Here is a 21,294-nt window from a genome sequence, read left to right on the forward strand (position 1 = left end):
TATTGGCTTTTCTTGTAATTTCTTTTTTTTGCGGAAGGAAATTTCCACTATCATTAAATATAACTCCAAGATACCGGTAGGAATCAACTTGTTCTAATCTAATTCCCTTCAGCATCCAATTATATTTATTTTTAAGTCTTGTATTTTTTGTAACTACCATTACTTTGGTTTCATTTATCACCATATCATTTTGTTTTGCATACGTTGATATACGGTCTATTAACCTTTGTAACCCAACTTTGGTGTGACTTATAAGAATAACATCATCTGCGTACAGCAGATTAGATATTTGTTTATCTGCCAATCTAGGCGGATGCGCATTTACCTCATTCAATGCAGTTGAGAGATCTGCTAAAAATAAATTAAATAGCAGTGGTGCAAGAACGCACCCTTGTTTTAGACCTCCCGTCGTAGGTATCTTGTTGGTTAATGTTTGCCCATCACCAATTATTACCCTGATCCAAGTATCAATGTACAATAGTTGTATCATTCTCAATAGTAAGTTTGGAATGCCTGGATCTTTGAGTTTTTTCCACAGACGATGTCTGTTCACACAATCAAAGGCTGATTTGAAGTCGACAAAGCAAAAATACAAAGGCTGTTTAGCTAAAAGTGCCTTATCCATTAATACAGATAAAATCAGTATATTTGTGGAGGTTCCTAAGCCTTTGATAAACCCTGTTTGATTCGGGGGCAATATCCTTTTATCCTTTACCCAGTCTATCAAACTGGATAGTAAAAGCCCTGCAAACAATTTTGCATCAGTGTCTTGAAGGGTAATCAGACGGTAATTCTCCGGTAGTTGCCAATTTCCTTTTTTTAAAATAGGAGATATTACAGACCCTCTCCCTGAATTTGGTACCAGCCCCGTTCGTACGACTTCATTAAATACCTTTGCTCTTTATAAGGATGAACCACATTTCTGGGCTATATATTTGACAAACGGGATGCCGTTGGGTCCTAGTGCTCCGTTTTTTTGCTTCTTTATCAATTTTGCGACTTGGGTTTCTGTAATATAAATTTCTGAGTCACATTCTACATCGGTCTTAACCATCATTATCTGTTTGTTTTCTTTAATATTTTGTTTGGCTTCCTCAATATTTGCTTCTATAACGGGATTTAGGGTTTTTATAAGATATGTAAACCATTCATCTACAATTAAGGAGGATGTAACCACAGATTTATTCGGCCTAGTTAATCCATTAATCACTTTCCAAAACTCCCTTGATTTTGCTTGATTACTGGCATAGAAGATTTTTGCCAACAATTCCTGGTTGACTTTGTTTTTTTCGTTCCAAATTAGTTTCCTCAATTTATTGTTGGAATTTTTTAGTTTTATTTGTATATCTTCATTATTTTGGAGTTTATTTAGCTGTTTCCTAAGTCTATTGTGGGTCCGTCTGATTTTTTTGATTGTGTGTGGAAAATTGATGGTAGTATCCTTTTTTTCCCTTTGAACCATATAATTTTTTTTAACACGAAAAAAGGTATCATACGGTGCAACTATTTTCTGTGTGAAATTTTCTCATTGCTCAATTACAGACCATACGATGCTATCTTTAAAGCATTCTTAAACTAGTTCTCGTGCCTTTTTCTTCGTACTGTCCATATTCTTTATTTTCCATGTACGTTTTCTATAGTTAGCAGTACAGATCTGTCCATGCATGGTTAAGTAATTTTGATGTTTCGAGCCTAACAATTTCATTTGGACTATTTGTTGACTATGGTTGCTATCAAATACCTTTTTTAGCTGGTAAGCAATTTTGTCAAAGATATTTATAGATACCATAGTATAGTCTATCCTTGATTTATACTGATGAGACTGAAATGACCAAGCTGGGGGTATATCTGACTCAAATCTACCGTTTAACATTCTTAGTCCCAATGCTTTCATGTCCATCATGAAATTCCTCCCAATTATATTTTGTTTAGAGTTTTTTGAGGGATCAAGTACTTGTTCTGGGATTAACCATTGGTGATTTTGGGACTGTGTAAAGTCGTTCCGTATGAATTGTATTAACAGATTTATATTAAAATCTCCTGTAATAATAAAATCTACAGACGGGTCTTCCATTATTTGGTCCAACAAAAAGATAGTAAGAGCAGCACATGTCTCCTTCCTTGATATCTGTTTAGGTGGTAGATATATATTAATTAATATTAGAGTTTTGATTTATTTTCCTTGCTTATTAAATAGTTCAACTTCACAGCTTGGAAGTTAGAATTATTCGTGTCTAGCTGCCTATGTTCAACTTTCAGGTCAATCAGTAAAAATATTGCCAGGCCTCCACACGGGCGTCCAAATTTGTAATGTCTTATTGCAGGAACAAAATATCCTTTATATCCTTGTAGCATAAAAAGATACATTTCCCAGGTTTCCTGCAATAATATAATTTGATAACAATTTGTTAGTGACTCTATTTGGGCATTTTTTTTTTTCAATAAACCATTTATGTTCCATGAACCTATCCCTATTGTATTTAATTCTTCTGTTTTATCTTGTGGTTTGTTATGTCATTGTTCGATATTACCATGCAAAGCTGTCAAGATCCATTTCTCATTTATTCCTTTATTTTCTTTTATTTTTTTATCTTTTCCTTGATCCATGGACTTTTCATCATCACAGTTTATTTTTCCCAGTGGAGTTTTTAATATAGAATAGACTAAGTCGTCTTTCATCCTGTTTGGTCTTTTCATAGGACTTTCTTCTTTTATAAATGGAGTTGGATACACCTTTGGGGCTGGTTGGCTGATTGTTATCCCCCAGCTGTGAAAAACTTCTTGTTCTTGCAAGATTTGGTCCACTATAGAATCAGTATTTACAGTTAGCAATGTTATTGGTTGTCTGCCATCAGTATTTTGTAAAAAGCTTACACAATCGATATCTTCTGTTGTCACTTTTTCCAATGATGGTATAGATTTAAAAGTCGAAGGATATTTCCTCTATTCAAGGTATCATGGTTGCCACGTGAGTCAAATAATGATGTGAGAGTAATTTGGGGAGGTCTTTTCAGAGTCGACGTTCCTTTCTTTTTTCCCTCACAAGTTTGATTTTCCTTACATATAATTTGTTTACCTTGACAATTTCTTATGATAACTAGGTCATCCCTTATAAGTTTGTGCCTCATATCTTCAATCGTTTATTTTAATATTGTAGAGTTATTCTCAGTTTCCTCTATCTCTTGTTTGTTTGTAGGTAGACTATCTTTTTGTTGTATCAGATTCCAACATGCTTTTGGTGTATTATTTTGTTCATGGGCAGCCTGCTTTTGTTCTTCATTTTGGCTAATTAATGAAGTTTTAAGATCAAAGGAAGTTAGAGATCTCGTTTTTTTGATCGGATCGCTTTCAATTTCACATGTAAGATCTTTTGTTAGTACACAACCATTTCCTTTTAATCTAGATATTTCAATTTTTTCCTGGGATTTTCTCCCCTCTATATCACTACATTGCCTTTTTGGACAGTATTTTCCGTTAATATTATTGTATTTGAATTTTTAGGGAGTGGTTTCAAGTCTGCAAGATGTTTCCCAGATTTTGTAAATATATCATAATATTTTTCATTTTTTTCCAATAGTTTTGCAGACTGACTCCCTGATACATCACAATCTTTTTTTCCTACATCTTTTTTTTTTCCTAGTTTTATCGTATCGGCCGGTGTTTCCGGTATGGAATATGTTTTTGGTGCATTTTCTTTTTTTGCCTTATTTCTTGCTTTACGTAATTTTTTTCTTTGTCTCTTTGTTATTTCAAAGGCCATTAGGTCTTCATTATCCTTTCCTATGTCATTCAACTGTACTGGAAAGTCGAGGCTATTTATTTCTTGTTGTTTCCTCTGCATTGCTTCTGAGTTTAGTTTGTTCACGACCTTAGAATCTATTATGTCACCAATTTGTTTCATTTTTTTTTCCACTACAGATGCCGATTAATTTTTTCCAATGCAACATGTCTCCTCTTTTTGATTTTCATATTTGTTTTGCACAATGTCTTTAACATCTTCCAATATGATGTTTACTACATCTGGAATAGTTGCCAGTTTGTTTATTATAGGTGCACATGTGCAGTCGAAGTAATATGAGGCTGCTTCTTTTTGAGCTTTATTTATTAGGTTGTTTAACTCAGCTAGTTTGTGATCAATTCCGGCGCCTGCATTAGCCATAACTCCAAGTATTTCAATTTGGGTGTCCATTTTATTCGACTGATATGTCAATGCTTCTAGAGTTAGTATTGATGTGTGATAAAATATATCCCATACAGATCCTAGATCTTGATTACCTGCATTTTTAAAATTTTGATTAATAGGTACCTCATTTTTTATAATAGGAGTGTTTATGCCATCCTGGCAGAGTTCTTGGTTTTCTGTTTGAATTTTTTCTTCAAACAAGTTATTATATTTATCGATATATTCAGTTTTTACTACCATTTGCTCATTGCCTCCGCTATTTTTGTTAATCGCTTTTTTTGATTGGTTAGGAGTGTCACACTCTTGATTTTCATAACTCAAATCCACATTTATTTCTCCACTCTTTCTTAATGGCGTATTTGTCACCAATGCCATGTTTATAGTATCCATAATTGGGGATTGCGTTTCTTGCATGACTTCGTCGTCATTATTAAATTTGAGCTCATGGTTACTGTGTAATGTGTAGTCATTAGCTGGTTCATTTTTTTTCCTTATTTCAACTTTAATTTCTAGTGGTAATGGGACCCCTGAAGTCATAGGGTTCATAGGCTTATCAACCTGTGGTAGATCTTTTGTCCGTATTTCCATCCCTTCTGTATCCGAGTCCCTCTCTTCCGTTTGAGGGACCAATACTGGGTTGTCCAAATCCATTTTTTGTTCGATTGTTTGACCCTCTAAGTCCTTATTTTGTGTATTGCTAACATAGTCGCACTCGGACTCTATACCAACTACTGGTGTATTTCTTTCCAAGATGTTAGTTGGTTTAATCGGTGTCTGTAATTGCTTTACTTCTGAATTTGATTCCATTGACATAAGTGCTCCTGTTGGGTCTTTCATAAAATCAAATTTCTGTGGTATTTTTATAGGTTTTTCGAACATCCGTGCTATTGGAGAAATTAAAGTTTGACTTGCTCCTTTTAACTGTGCTTTAGCTTTTTTTAACACTTTGGGTGCTTGCATTTTACGTGCTCGTCTAGTGGGAGGGCCCAGTGATCTTTCCTTTCCTGAGTGAATTCGTATGATTTACCTTGTTTGTTTTGTATTGTGGTCAGTTATACCTTAGTATTTTATAACATTAGTATTTTGTAATTATATGCTGATATCAGCGTATCTGTCACAATATAATTGTTAGATATAGCCCTGCAAAGACAATATTGAGTCAATGCTGCCACAGACGTCTGCACACGGTCTATTCCGCCTTCATATCATTAACTTTATCACCACATCCACCTTAGTGATGAATCCCCAACCCCAGCTAATATAATACCATGCACACAGGGAACAATTGCAATTGCCGAACAGGCACAGGCACAAAGTATAGAGTCCTCCTTGATGTTCCTATATATATTTTTTTTCCAAGATGGAAAGAGAAATTCCTGGAAATAACTTGAGATACCTGTAGGACCGTTGGCACCCGCGGTCACCCGTGGTACCCCCCTCCCTCTCAAAAGCAAGATATAAAATGTGCAGAGTCCTCCTCTCTGTTCCTGTTCCTGCACCAAATTAGAGAGTAGAGATACCTTGGAAATGTCTGTGGGGCTCCTTTCACCTGCACCCCGCCAAGGGGGGCCAAAATTGCTATGTTTAACACTTTCACGCAGGTTCAGTAATTACTCATTTAGTAGAACACTGAGGGTTCTAACGCACAGGCTTCAACGGGAAGGCAGGCAGTCATATAGATATCATTGACGGTCAATGTAGATAAATGAAAAACAGCTATAGACCTCCCTCATTTAATTTCATGAGTATTCACAGGAGGTTCCTCGCACGGCTCGGGTTTTCCGCTCCTTGAACCACAAGCCGTACCTAGTAACTGCCGCCGTTGCCGTTAAGATACCGAATATGCTGCAGGGGCTTCCGGATGGTCACAGACAGGTTGCGGGAGGTCCCGCGCTCGGCTCACTACTCAGCTCACTCGGCTCATTACTATCGCAAGCACAAGCCTCCGCCGCCGCCAACACCGCGGCCGCCAGCATCGCCGCCTTTCCTGCTCCGCTCTTGCTCCGCTGCTCAGGAAACAGCTACTGCCTCTCGGTATGAAGTAGTCACAGAGTGCGTCACTGACGTACTCCCGTGTGTTTCCGCCTCTGTTTACCGGGAGATGAGGCGCAGACCTAGACCTAGATTTGTGGTGGCCCCAAGGAGCATGTTATTATCACCCTCCTGCACGCATCTCAGCATTGTTTTGGTCTGAAGGTACAGGTGGGTAATGTCAGTCTCTGGGTCATATTGGCACGAGATGGCCTGCACAACGGCACAGGATAAGCAACAGTGCACTTCACTAGTCACAGTGGCTAGGGTTGAGTCGCAATTGCACTTCTTAGTCACAATGGTACTAACAGCTGCAGTTCAGTAGTTCTCGACTGGACTTAGTGCATGCAGATTACTCTTCTCCTCTGGAAGACTTCACCAGCACCAGGGTTTCACTGCATCTGGCTCTTCCTGGACAGTCATACCTCCTGCACAGTTAGTAGGCTTCTTACCTCTCTCAGCAGGCAGGTTGGTTTCAAGGTATCTTAATCAGTTGAACAGCTTCTTCCAGAAATTAGAGTCTTCTGGTGATGTCCTCTCACCCCTGGGAAGCTCAGACACAGGCCTTGGTTGCACAGCAGTCCTCTGAGTACTCGTTGGAGCACTTCATTGCTTAGTCATAGAGAACTTGGAACTGGAACAGCAAGTGGATCAGTAGCTCTCACTTGTATCCAGTAACAGGAGACAGGAGTTGAGGATTCACTGTCTGCACTTCCAGAACCGGTTTGGGGTAATTCTTCTTTCTAATGTCTTTCTAGGATGATCTCTAGACAGCCTTTGTGTAGAGTGATGCTCCTCACAGTGGCTAGTCTCTAGCCTGGAGCACCCACAAAAGAGACATAAAGAGGTCTGAGCTTTCTACACCTGACTTCCAGCCACACTGAACAGTGATCAGGGGAAAGACAAATGACTGGCTTCACCTAAAGGGACATTTGACCTTCAAGAACAGAGACTGCATTGCCGCCCTTCACCCCCACCATTTACCAAATGGCAGTGATACAGGAAGATGAATCAGACTTCTCCCTCTAGCCTCAGGAATGTCAGGAATACACTAACACTGTCTGGGAAAACAACCTCAACCCCATCCCTGTAGGCCTCTATTACTAAACACACAATGCATGTACCATGCAAGCCATGTACGCAAACACGCTCAACATAAACCGTGCCTGTTTTTGCTAGAAGCTAGGTTAGTACATAGAAGTGAAACTTCACACAAATGGGCCAGTAGGCCTCCACTTCATTGACACAGTTAGAAAGGTTTTTGCCAACCTATGGATTCATAAGGTACAGTATGCTACCACCACCTCTGTATGTACTAAATCCATGACAGGGACAGTAGTCTACAGTCAGTGCAATAAGGACATGCTTGATGCATTGTTCCAGGTCACAGGACAGGTCCAAGAGCTCACTCGTGTCATGGGACAGGCCTAGAACTCTGTTCACACACTAGATTAATGCGAGGCTAGGGCCAAACAAAAAACTAAAAAACTAGGATACCAGATACTTGCAGCAGAGCCATCAGGACAGTGGAACACAACTGTGCATCATGCAGGGGACATTCCTGTCCAAACCTGGATGCAGAGACAAAGGACCAGTTAGGAGATGCTCTGTGTGCCACATAGTGGTATCACACCCTTAGGGTGCCCTTTAGAATAGGAAAAAAGAGGGTCTCAGGGGCCTCCCAGACATCCTTCTGCAGGTGAATGCAGTCACTCTCTGTACCCGCCTACAAGGGCATCTTTGTCCCTTTTCAAATGCAGGCCGGGTTGCTGCCTACATGGTGAAACGTGTACTGATGTCTTCAAAAACCTGGTCCGTGTTTCACCAATGCTCCACCCCCAGGGCATGCGCAAGTTTGCCACTGTTGTGAGGGCAGCCCATTCATTGTGATTGGGCATACTGGCCTGATCTGCGCCCAGCACACTGAGTTAAAGTTATACCGTGGTGCAGTCCAATCCAGTGCACATTGTCTGTGATATGGAACTTGGTGAGTGAAAGATTGGTGAGGAAGGATGCATCAGTGGAGTTCTTATACGTGCGAGCATCATGGGATGTGTGACAAGCTTCACTACCATACAGTTGGTATTCTACTCCAAAAGCAGAGTGAAACCTATGAGTAGTAGATTTTTTATATTCAAAAACATTTCTATACTTCTAACAGTGTGTCTCTCTCATCTGTACAATAGGTCGAAGGTCCCACCACATACAAACAAGACGTATGGGCGATGAACAAAGAAGAGAAACTAAATGCAGTACCTGTTCTACACAACGAAGGAAATCGTCTAGTCAAGCTCAGGAAATACAAGGAGGCAGCAGAAAAATACCAAGAAGCTGTGATCTGCCTTCGCAATGTCCAGGCAAAGGTAAGAGGTTGATACTGTTTTAACTCCATAAATACACTGTACCACCTCTTACCACACTGTAGACCTATTGGTTGTTTAATACAATATTTTCAGCTAAAAGAATTACATAATCAATAGTGGCCACTGGAGGAGACATCTGATGAATAATCCTTCCACCCTTGCGCCTGAGCAGTGAACGTCAAGTAAAGGGGCCTCATTTCAACAAGATGCAAACCCTCCTTCCTGCAGGACTCATTTGAGCGACATTCAGTGCTAGGAAGTGGGCTAAAACAACAGGTCACCATGCTGTAAAAGATATGCTATGTTAATGCATATTCTTACAACCCAGGTTCAACCACGATGTAGTATAGCAAAAGAGACAAGAGGGACTGGACAGTGACAGGGTAACGCCTAATTAGAGAGCCAGGTCCCACTTGAGCACAAATCGGAGCTGTTTTTTTAATTTCGCAGATTACAATCTAACTTTTATAAAACACCATATTTTAGAAAATCACTGTAGTCTGTGAAGAAGAGCAAACATTGCCATGCTATTTCTCTTGTATTTGTTGCTGTCATCTAATTTGCAGGGTTCCTGTGTCCAGCACATTTCAAGTTCACTCTAAAAACTCTAATAATCTTCCGTGCCTTTCCAAAGGCTTGCTCACTTAGCATGCTTGTATGGCTGCCTCTTGGACACCTCCTCCTGTTTCTTGTAAGAGTTATTTCATGGACCTTTCATTCTGACATGTGTTTCCTTTGTCAGTCAATCCCATGCAATAAGTATGCTTCATTCTAGTACTGTTTCTATATGCTTTCAGCGCCACTCTGTGAAATAAGTCCATGCCCACTGCAAATGCAATTTGTGTACATAGTAGACAAACAACTGAGGAATAAAACCACGGCCCAAGAATAATTCAGCAGGGCCAGTCTTTATGATGAAGTTGAGAATCAGCCTGTCATGATGTGGCCCGCCGAGCATTAGCTCCACACACCAGCAAAAGACATGAGATAAAAATATGAGTTAAAAGAGCCACCATTAAAATTCTTCAGTGTCAGCTAACAAATGAAATGCTCAAAATTTACATTGTTTTAACACTTATCCGTGTGGCCCATTGTGACACATCATTAACATTCTCGCCCCCGAGGTGTTGATTAATAATTTTTAGAGTGTAAACTTTTAAAGCATATATATTTTTTTAAATCATATGTTTTTAGGTCTCGCTACGCAGCGCGCATGCGCTGCATAGGAGACCTTTAGCCGTCGTTCTCCTCTTTTTCGAAGCACATACTCATGCTTGTGGCAGCATACAGCTTAAGGGAATGAGCAGAAGCGCGCCACAAGCACGAGTATGTGCTTCGAAAAAGAGCAGCGTGCGCGCGTGCACACGCACCACTCCTGGCTCATCTCCTGCTCCCCCTCTCTCTCACGCGCATTCCTTGTGTTTTTTTTTGTTAACTTTCAGCACGTTTTCACACGCGCAATGTTTTCAGCAGCTTCATTGAAGAGAAACATTTCCCAACCCACTCCCAAAGTTGTCTAGTTCAATACAAGAACAATTTAATCTTTAAAATGCTTGTTTTCGTGTGCTATGATTGCGCCTTGCCTGGTTGCCCTGCTTGATTTATTCTGCAGGTGCATTTGCTCCCTGTAGCCTCCAGTCCTTAGTCTTCTGTTAATTCATCACATCATCACCGGACCTAGTCTGGTTGCCTTTTCTGTATGCTAGCTCCTTAAAGGTTGCAGGTAGTACTGCGGTGTGATCTCTCCTATCAGCGCCGTGTTTTAGATATAATTGTGTTATTGCTCCCTGTGGCTGCTAGTTCTTGTTGTGTTTTAATGCTATAGCTCCTTGAAGCCCCGGCCTCTGGTTGGTTGGTGGAGTGATTTGGTCCTCACAGCCTCTGTTCTGGTTCTGTTGTCAGTGTGATAGTTTCTCCCGTAGCTCGTGTCATCGTGAACGCTAGTAACAGCTGGCCACGCTGATGTGATAGTGCCTAGCAGTCCCTGTTCTGGTCGCACTGTAGAGGGCTAGCTGGCACCAGTATCTTGTTGCGGTTGTACTATCAGCATGATAGCTCCTAGTTGGCCCTTTCTGGGTGCACTGTAGAGGGCTAGCTCGCACCAGTATCTTGTTGCGGTTGTACTATCACCATGATAGCTCCTGCTGGACCTTTTCTGCTCTGGTAAATTCAATATTTAGAGTCCGGAGCCATATTAAGACTCCGTGTTTTTGTTTTGGATCCAAAATGGCTCTGATGGTGGTACACATTTTTTTCTCCATCAGACATACTTTGGGATGCCTCTCATCGTGTTAAAACAATATATCATTAGGCAAACGGCAGAGACTCGTTAACACAGCCCTTCCTGGGATATTGGAAAGGGTGGGGGTGAAATTGGGAGTCAACGAAACGTTTTCAGCATCCCTCGTTGTCATGGCCCACCCCTAACAGAATATTTCCCAGGACGACTTCTGTGGATGCATATGAATAACAGGAGACACAGCATGTATGTCAGACTCTCCCACTCTCTCTCACTCACTCACTGACTCTCCCACTCTCTCTCACTCACTCACTGACTGACTGACTCACTGACTGACTCACTCTCACTCACTGACTGACTCACTCTCACTGACTCACTCTCACTGACTCACTCTCACTGACCGACTCTTACTGACCCTCCCCCTCTGTCACTGACTGACTCACTCACTCTCACTGACAGACTCTCCCACTCTCTCTCACTCACTGACTGACTTACTCTCACTCTCACTGACTCACTCTCACTGACTCACTCTCACTGACAGACTCTCACTGACTCTCCCCCTCTCTCACTGACTGACTCTCCCACTCGCTGTCACTCACTGACTGACTCTCCAACTCACTGACTGACTCTCCCACTCACTCTCTCTCACAGACTGACAGACTCTCTCTCACTGACTGACTGACTCACTCTCACTGACTGACAGTCTCACTCTCACTGACAGACTCTCCCCCGCTCTCTCACTGACTGACAGACTCACTCTCACTGACAGACTCTCCCACTGACTGACTGACTGACTCACTCTCACTGACTGACTGACTCACTCACTGACTGACTCACTCACTCTCACTGACTGACTGACTCACTCACTCACTCTCTCTCACTGACTGACTCACTCACTCACTCCCTCTCACTAACTGACACTCACTCTCACTGACTAACACTCACTCTAACTGACTGACAGACTCACTCTCACTGACAGACTCACTCTCACTCTCTCACTGACAGACTCTCACTGACTGACAGACTCTCACTGACAGACTCCCACTCACTCTCACTGACTGACTCACTCACTCTCACTGACTGACTGACTCACTCTCACTGACTGACTGACTCTCTCTCACTGACTGACTCACTCTCACTGACAGACTCTCAATGACAGACTCACTCACTCACTGACAGACTCTCACTGACAGACTCACTCACTCACTGACAGACTCTCTCACTGACACTCTCCCACTCTCTCTCACTGGCAGACGGACTGACTTTCACTGACAGACTGACTCTCACTGACAGACAGACTCTCATTGACAGACTCTCACTGACAGACTCACTCACTGACACTCTCACACTCTCTCTCTCACTGACTGACTGACTCACTCTCACTGACTGACAGACTGACTGACTCACTCTCACTGACAGACTCACTCTCACTGACTCACTCTCACTGACTCACTCTCTCACGACTGACTCACTTTCTTTCACTGACTGACTCTCACTGACTGACTCTCACTGACTCTCTCACTGACTCTCTCTCACTGACTCTCTCTCTCACTGACTTTCACTCTCACTGACTTTCACTCTCACTGACTGACTCACTCTCACTGACTGACTCTCTCACTCCCACTGACTGACTGACTCTCTCACTCTCACTGACTCTCACTGACTCTCACTCTCTCACTGACTGACTGACTCTCACTCTCTCACTGACTGACTGACTCTCTCACTGACTGACTGACTGACTCACTCTCTCACTGACTCACTCTCTCACTGACTCACTCTCTCACTGACTCTCACTAACTGACTAACTGACTGACTGACTGACCTTCACCCTCCTGTTATTTATGCCCTCCATAACAAAAAAAACACAGCAAGTAACCATTGGGGCAGGCAGATACAAGTTGCCAGCATTGAAAGGAAAAAAAAACTCAAGACATTGTTTTTAATACTTAATAATATGGTCGTTCAATTGTACATAATGCTTTTTTGGTCATATCTAAGGTAACAAAAATGCTTCTGACACTTCATTATTATAACTTTTCAGCATGCTGCAGACTTCTGTACAGCACAGCTTAAAGACATAGGCAATATCTCTGGCTAAAACACTTATAAGTTCCCAAAGGTGAGACCTATTGGCTATGCCAATGCTTGTTACTTTTGTATATAAGGCTACATTCGTGCATCACATTGCACTTTTAACCTATTACTTGGCACTTTAATGGAATTGATTTTCCAAATAAAGTATTTATCTCTCTCTCCCTCTCCCCCCCTCTCTCTCTCTCTCTCTCTCTCTCTCTCTCTCTCTCTCTCTCTCTCTCTCTCTCTGCAAATAACAATAGGGTTGTCAGCTCCCCAAACAGTAACACCCAGTGAGCTGTTCAGAATATTCACAATTAAAGTGGAGGAGAAAACACTATATTTAAGAATTTCATTAGAGATTGTTGGCATATTTGTGGTCATTCTGAAAACCGTCTCCTGTAGCGCACCTCCTTTACCATTTGTTTGATTGATACACAACTTCTTAGGGAAAAGAAATGGGAGGTACTCAAAATAGAGCGTAGCTAAAATTGAGATTAATATTAGATACTTTGTCTTCAATCATATTGACTAATTTTGATAAAGAGACATCTTTATATGCATCCTCTTATGTTTGTTAGCAAATTGCATGCACTGTGTCTTGTGCACAATCGAAATACACAGTTCATTTCACTGCATCCATGCTGTTTTTTTAGGCTGTAACACATTAATATGGACAATAACATAAAAACAGAAAAAGCAAAGAACCACGATATCTCATTGTCAGTATTTTAACAAATACTGGTTATTATAGGTAAGGCAAACTTCAACCTTGATGGCATATTTAGCCTACTTAACATGGATTACTTTGAAAAAATTCCAGATATAAAAAACAAACAAGAGTGAGAGAGAGAGAGAGAGAGAGAGAGAGAGAGAGCACTCACACAGAAAAGTTCTGTTTTACATCTTTGCCATACCCATTTTACATATATGTAAGTTAGCACTGTCAACAAAGCATAAATACATGCATATTCACATTCTTACTCTTGATAGTCGTATCATATTCCAATAGTGCTTTTGCAACAAAGTACCATTCATTCATTCCCAGTATTTGTAGCAGAAAACCCTTCCTTAGTCCAATACGTTAATAAACATTCTCATCATCCATTATTCAGACTAATAGCCAAAAGCCTATGCCTTATAATCAACGATAAAGAACAATGTGTGCGGTGGAAATATCCTGTAGGTATCCAAATGGATGGCGCCTCTGTTTTCAATCTTCTTGAATGCATATCTGCCCATAATTAAAAGATCCTCTTAGACCTTTAGTGATAATAACTACAAATGCGACAAGAAGTGCTAATTTAATGATAAAATGGAAAAATTACCTTGTAACTTATTATATTAACTTAAAAAAATATTTATTATGACCAATTTAAAGTCGTGGTTTCCCACAAAAAATACTTCAAGGTGCTAAATAAAATTGTGGGTAATGGGTAGCAAGTCCTTGTTAGACCTGGCAAGTAATAGTCAGACCAGAAAAAGTACCACAATCTAAAGCAACCTGTTAAAAACAAAACAGACACATGCTAACATCAACCATGCTTGTGAAAACACTCAGGGCCTCATTTATGAGGAATTGGCGTTGGGAGCGCAGTTCAGAAATGAAAATGTTTGTGTACTTTAACTTTTTTTTGTAGCTAAAGAATAAATAAAGTTATATTAATTTAAAGGTGGTGCATAAATTACAAATTTAAGGTAATAATATAGCTGAAGAAATTCTAGTGCTTGTGTATTTTAAGTTTGATTTGTATAGAAAGTATAAATAAAGTTTGCCTAACTATAACAAAGAAGCAATCGTTGTTGTTTTTTCATTGAGAATAGAAATAGAAAATAGATGTACTATTCCTACCCCATTCAGCGCAACATTAGAGATAATGCTTCACTTAAACACATTCCATATATGAATAACTCTATTAATTTAGAACAATTATTACACTCTATTTACGAATATTATTTTTTAGCATTAAAAACACAGCTTGAACTTCCACCACCACCTGAGCTCCACCTCTCTCTCATTCACCCACACCCCTCGCACCTGTCGCAGTAACAGTGGAGGGCGTTCCTTCTCCTACATCACTACATAATCGTGGAACCCTGTCCTCCTGAGGACATCTCTCTCCCTCCAGGAATTCAGAAGGGGACTCAAGTCCTGGCTCTTTGACTGAGACCTCTTAGCGGCCTGAACCCAGTGCCTGAATACCCACTGGGTGATAAGTAGGCTATACAAATCCAGATGATTGATTGACTGATATATGTGTATTTAAATAATGAAAACAATTAAATGTATAAATAAAAAAGAAAGAAAGGAAAAACTTAAATTACATAAAGTAAACTCAATTTCCCTAACTACCAAATAGAAGATAAAGTAATCAGTAATAGATTTGAGTTAAATTAATACATAAAACAAGTTAAAAAAATACGTAATAATTATCATTTAATCAATTGCATATAAATATCAATTATTATGAGAAACGTATATATATTTTCTTCTCAACCAACCAATCACAAAAACCAACATTTAAAAATCCATAGAAAAATAAATGAAACAATACAATTAAACAATTATTAATAACTTAATTATTTTACATACTAAGTAATCAACAAATAATGTAAAAAGTATTAAATTACATGGCATTTCATTTTATGTAACTTCCCACCCAAAACCCTTACAAACCCAGCAGCCCGTACTTAAAATATAACTAAAATAAATCAGTATTAAGCAATTTCCTTGATTAATAATCAATTAAATAACAAATTAACAATGAATAAACAATCGTAAATTAATATTATTTAATTAACTGCCCACCCTACAGCCCTACAAACCCATCAGCCTGCACCTAAAATATAACTAGCATAAATCAGCACTGAATAATTTACACTATTACCAATTAATAACTAATCGTTAGCTAATGATTACTTAATTAACTTCCATCCTATCCCCCTACAAACCTAACAACCCGCTATGACACTATAAATGTATAAATAAAAAAGAAAGAAAGGAAAAACTTAAATTACATAAAGTAAACTCAATTTCCCTAACTACCAAATAGAAGATAAAGTAATCAGTAATAGATTTGAGTTAAATTAATACATAAAACAAGTTAAAAAAATACGTAATTAATTATCATTTAATCAATTGCATATAAATATCAATTATTATGAGAAACGTATATATATTTTCTTCTCAACCAACCAATCAAAAAAACCAACATTTAAAAATCCATAGAAAAATAAATGAAACAATACAACTACACAATTATTAATAACTTAATTATTTTACATACTAAGTAATCAACAAATAATGTAAAAAGTATTAAATTACATGGCATTTCATTTTATGTAACTCCCCACCCAAAACCCTTACAAACCCAGCATCCCTTACTTAAAATATAACTAAAATAAATCAGTATTAAGCAATTTCCTTGATTAATAATCAATTAAATAACAAATTAACAATGAATAAACAATCGTAAATTAATATTATTTAATTAACTGCCCACCCTACAGCCCTACAAACCCATCAGCCTGCACCTAAAATATAACTAGTATAAATCAGCACTGAATAATTTACACTATTACCAATTAATAACTAATTGTTAGCTAATGATTACTTAATTAACTTCCCATCCTATCCCCCTACAAACCTAACAACCCGCTATGACACTATAAATGAGTACTAACTATTCAATAAAAAATTCTAAATCACTTCAAGTTGCAAACTATATTTAAAAAAATGAATACCAATTGTTCAAACAACGACACATAGAATAATGTATTAACAAATTGCTCCTCAGTAACATAAAATAGCAATTAAAAAACAGATCTCACAACTTTTGTAAACAAGGATTTTGTGCAAAAATATGTGATTTAAAATTACAGTTAACAACTGCCCTCGCTCCTTTTGTAAACAATGGCTTTGTGCAAAAATACAACATGCTACGTGCCCCTATACCGGCCTTTATTACAAATTGCGCATTGGTGACGTAAAATGACAGTTAAAAAAAGGACCTCCCACCTTTTGTCAATGATGATTTGGTGCAAAAATACAATGTGCTACATTCACCAATTCCGACTTTGAAATGTGTCCTTGGCCCCCCATACTCCAGATTTTGAGGGAAGAGTTTAATGTTTAAACCCTACTTATATGAACGACGTTCCTGACTTGTGTTGTGGGACATAGAGTGGTTTCAGAGTACCTCAATGCTGGCTTAGACTGTACAATTCGTCCATTTGATTATGGAGCACCTTTGAATTGCTTTCCTGCGTGCTGTTGCCAAATGTGTTCCGTGGCCTCAATTCCTTTCACTGTCCAGGCTTTGCCGAAAAAGTCCCAGGTGTCATGGTCTAGTTTTGATACATTTCGGCGGGGCATTCTGCATCTAGTTTTATTTCATTTAGGTACCTTCGAGCGATACTCATGAATTTGCCAAACTTAGCCTGATCCAAAGGCACTGTGCAGGACAACAGCGAAGCAAATGTGTCTGCACATGTTCTAACCCCATATTTCATAAACATTAGTTTTTGCAATGTCCGGCTGTTAGAAATGGGGTTCTCTAGTTGGCAGAGGTAGGTACCTTAGTCCAAATAGGGACCATTGCTTCTAGTCATGGTAAGGGGGATACACACTTTAGATAACCCCTGCTCACCCCCTTGGTAGCTTGGCATTAGCAGACAGGCTTATCCCACTGGCAATGTGTAAAGTATTTGTACCAACACTCACAGTAACACAGTGAAAATACCACAAAAGGACACCACACCAGTTTAGAAAAATAAAGTATCTTTATCTAAACTAAGCAAGACCAAAACAACAAAAATCCAACATACACAGTTAAAAATATGACTTTCAAAAGGTTTCAAGAACGTGTACCATAGAAAACTATGGATGCGTGACTTTTCACCAAAGTACCTGTAGTTGTGTCAAAGTTCACCAAGCCAAACAGCCGAAGTATCGGAAAACAAAGAGATGCAACACTCCTGATGAGATGGTGATGCGACAGTTCGGCTGCACGCAGAGGAAAGGTTGCGTTGATTCCGGTCTGTGTGGGGAGTGATGCGTATGATGTGTGGATCTTCGGGATGCATCGGCGACCGATGCGGCAGCATTGCACGGCACTGCGTTGGTCCTCTTTAGCCGCGATCCCTCTGTGCATTGATTTTTGCAGTGATGACATGCGCTGCAACAGTTTTCACAGCGGTGCAGCGATACGTGGATATTCTTCTTGTGCCATGAAGATGTGTCAGAACAACAGCCGCAAGAAGAGCGATGCGACGGTTTTCACGGTCCTTTAAGTTTCTTCTCTTTTTCAGCTCCCAAATAGCAGCAACAACCTCCAGAGGCCCAAAACTGGCACAGGCACCTCAAGGCAGGTCAGAACTCACAACAGCATAGTTCAGGTGAGCGGGGGTGAAGTCTTTGTGTCCCTGAGACTTCTTAACAGGAGGCCTGGTAACTTCAGGCATTTTGGAGATCTCCTTCAAGCAGGGGCCACAGCACACATCAAAGTCCTTCTCCTTTCCGTGGCCGAAACAGCAACTGCAGGCCATCCCCAGACACACAGCAAGGACAGTACTTCTCCTCAGTCTCTCCAGCTCTTCTCCTTGGCAAAGGTTCCTCTTGAATTCCAGGAATGATCTAGAGTTCAGGCATTTTAGGTCAAATACTTATACCCTGAAATGTCTTTGTTCTCTTTGTGCAAGGGGCTCTGAGCCCAGTTCAAACCAGTTCTGGGGGCACTCGGCCAGTGCACTACAACATCCTTTGTCAGTGTGAGCCCTGGTTTCAGACGCACCACAGGGGGGCGGAGCCAGCATTGTGGAAGGCAGGCACAGCCCTATTCAGGTACAGGTGCTACTCCTCCCACCACTCCAAATGCAGTTCAGGCCTATTCAGCCTAGTGCTGACATATCCAGACTCATGGAGCCACTGCAACTCCCCAGCCCCTGTCCCTCTAAAGCAGGGGTCTTCAAACTGTGGGGTGCGACCCCCAGGGGGGCCATGGAGCGATGCAAAGGGGGTCGCGCATTCCCAGTCACACTTCTGAGGCCCAAGGGCTTCAGCCCCCCCTCTTCCCCCGTCCTGTGTCTCAGCCCGGGCTGCTGCAGTGCAACTCGAGCTGCTGGAGACTCAGCTGGGCAGTGTCTGGAGTCTTATCTCCAGCACGCCCGTCCGAGTTTTTCACAGGTCTTTAAAGACCATTTGCATATTTAGATGCCTTTGTAAACTGGTTACAGAGGCTTAGTGTTTTTTCCTGGTTCCAGTACCCCCTGCGTCCCCACTCTGCCTATTCCTTACATTTGTATTTTAGATTTACTGCAGAAATGTGAGAATGCATTTCATGAAAAGGAATATAAAGTAGGGTTGCCAAAAGAAAAATGCCTGCCATGTTTAAAGAGCCTGCAAAGGTCTCCTCTTCACACTAAATAGACTTATAAATAAAAAAGAATGTATTCATTTATTTTGTCACTTTTCTGTCTTTGTTCTCTTATCAGTCATGGATCATTGAGGCAGCCCTAGAACACAATTAAAAGTGCTTTCTATTTATATTTGTTGTTCTATGCACAGATAAGTGCTTAAAATACAGCTTTAGGTGACTGCTTATTTTTGTACCGACTGGGCCATCAAAATAATCTGCTGGCAAGCCTAACCATAGGACTGGAAGTTTGTTGCAGGATCAGCACATTATTTATTTCACACTGATCACCATGCACTCACACCATTCACCCGCTCACCCTGCACTCACAGTGATCACTCTGCACTCACAATGCACTTGCGCTGTTCACCCTATACCTCACCCTGCAGTCACACGAGCACACTACTCACCCTGCACTCATGTGACACTTCACTCACCTGTCCCCCTCACTGCTCAATATGCAACTCACTCAAACAAGCCCATCAGTAATCATATATTCATTCTTTTCAGAAAAACGCTGAAGACATGGCTCTTTAGTCTTGACTAGGCCTGGCTCCAGTGCTAAACCTCCCTGCACGCAATGCTTGCTGCTAGAGCGCCGGGACACCTCTGTTGCTGAGGTAGCTGTTTGCGCTATCAAGCTCCAGTATTATTATTCGTCCCATTCTGAACTTGCATCTGCACCCAAATTCGTATGGCCACCTCACTCACCCTGCAGTCACTCCTCTCACCCTACTCTTACACTGTTGCATCGCTCACCATGCACTCACATGGGCACTCTTGCTACCCACACAGTGCAGAGGGTTAATGTGCCTGCTACAAAGAGTATGTACCATGCAGATTACAGAAATGAGTGTGAGTAAGTAAACTGTGAGTAGCGCTATAAAAAATGAAATGTTTGTCAGAAAGGTGCTATAGAGAGATGAGGTGCATTGTTGGTAAGTGGTAGTGAGGGAATTCATGGAAATGAAGGAAACGGGGGTGGGGCACCAAAAAAGACTATTGCACCATGTGCAACCAGTGTTAGGGCCCGCCCTGGCTGGGGAGTGTTAGCCCCCCCCACCCCCCAAAGTTCTGGTCTAGTGGCTGCCCTGCTTCTGCCTATTATTATTATTTATATTTGTAGTGCGCTACTGTTACCAAAAGGTGTCCTGGGGCTAATAACCATCTGCTGCCTGAAGGCAAATGAGAAACACACAGAAGGATAAGGAGAACCTGCCAAATGGGGTAACCTACAGAGCATAGAGAAAGGTTTGTATATCTTTCCTAAAGGATAATAAATTCTTGGTGGAGCGAAGCAAAGGAGGGTGCAAGTTCCATAACTGTGCGGCCTGCACCAAAACAGCGAGACAGACAGCTCATCCCTTCTTCAATTAGGGAACAATAAGCAGAGTGGCAAAGGCCAAGAGGAGCATACGGGTCCGACCCGTATGCTTTGTTGAGGAGCGATGAGAGGATGGGAGAGGACAGCAAGGTAGTGAGAGAATTTGATTGAAGAGGTCAGGGATGAGGAGAAATGTGAATTGCCGAAGTGTGGACACGCAAGAAGTGAGTGTGAACCAAACGTGAGGGCTTCTGTTAGAAGAAAGGGGAGATGTGAAAGATGAATGGGGGGACTGGAGAGGTTTAAGATACAATAGACAAAAATTTGAATGGAGAGACAAGGTGAATGAGAAGTGATGAGGGGCACGGGAAGTGACAGGGCCAGAGAGGCCATGAGATAAATTCTAAAGAATGTTAGCGATGAGGACAGTGAAAAGACAGAATGGCAAGAGGTGATTAAAGCTGAAGTGAGAGGTTGAATGGGGAGAGTTCAGAAATTGTACAAAGGGGTGAAAGAAAATGGCCTGCAAAGTGAGAGAGGGATTTGGGGTTGGGAGAGGAGAGAGGGATGGAAGGGAGGGGGTGAGAGGAAAGCTGCATGGGTAAACTGCTTAACTCTGCAGAAGACCGCCAGGGTTTTAAGGGAACCCTGCTGCTCCCGGCCAGGGC

At 40.8% G+C, this 21,294-nt stretch overlaps 1 protein-coding gene across 2 annotated transcripts in view; it reads left to right on the top strand.

Moving 5' to 3' along the window:
- Positions 1-21,294, top strand: part of LOC146829084 (aryl-hydrocarbon-interacting protein-like 1) — a 135,965-nt gene that overhangs the window by 78,883 nt on the left and 35,788 nt on the right. For both annotated transcript variants that reach the window (XM_085607712.1, XM_085607713.1), the window contains exon 4: positions 8,401-8,577. In XM_085607712.1, coding sequence (XP_085463838.1) covers positions 8,401-8,577 — 177 coding nt within the window. The remainder of the gene's footprint in view (positions 1-8,400; positions 8,578-21,294) is intronic.

This window comes from Triturus cristatus, chromosome 5_2, assembly GCF_964204655.1.
Source record: "Triturus cristatus chromosome 5_2, aTriCri1.1, whole genome shotgun sequence".
NCBI lineage: Eukaryota > Metazoa > Chordata > Amphibia > Caudata > Salamandridae > Triturus > Triturus cristatus.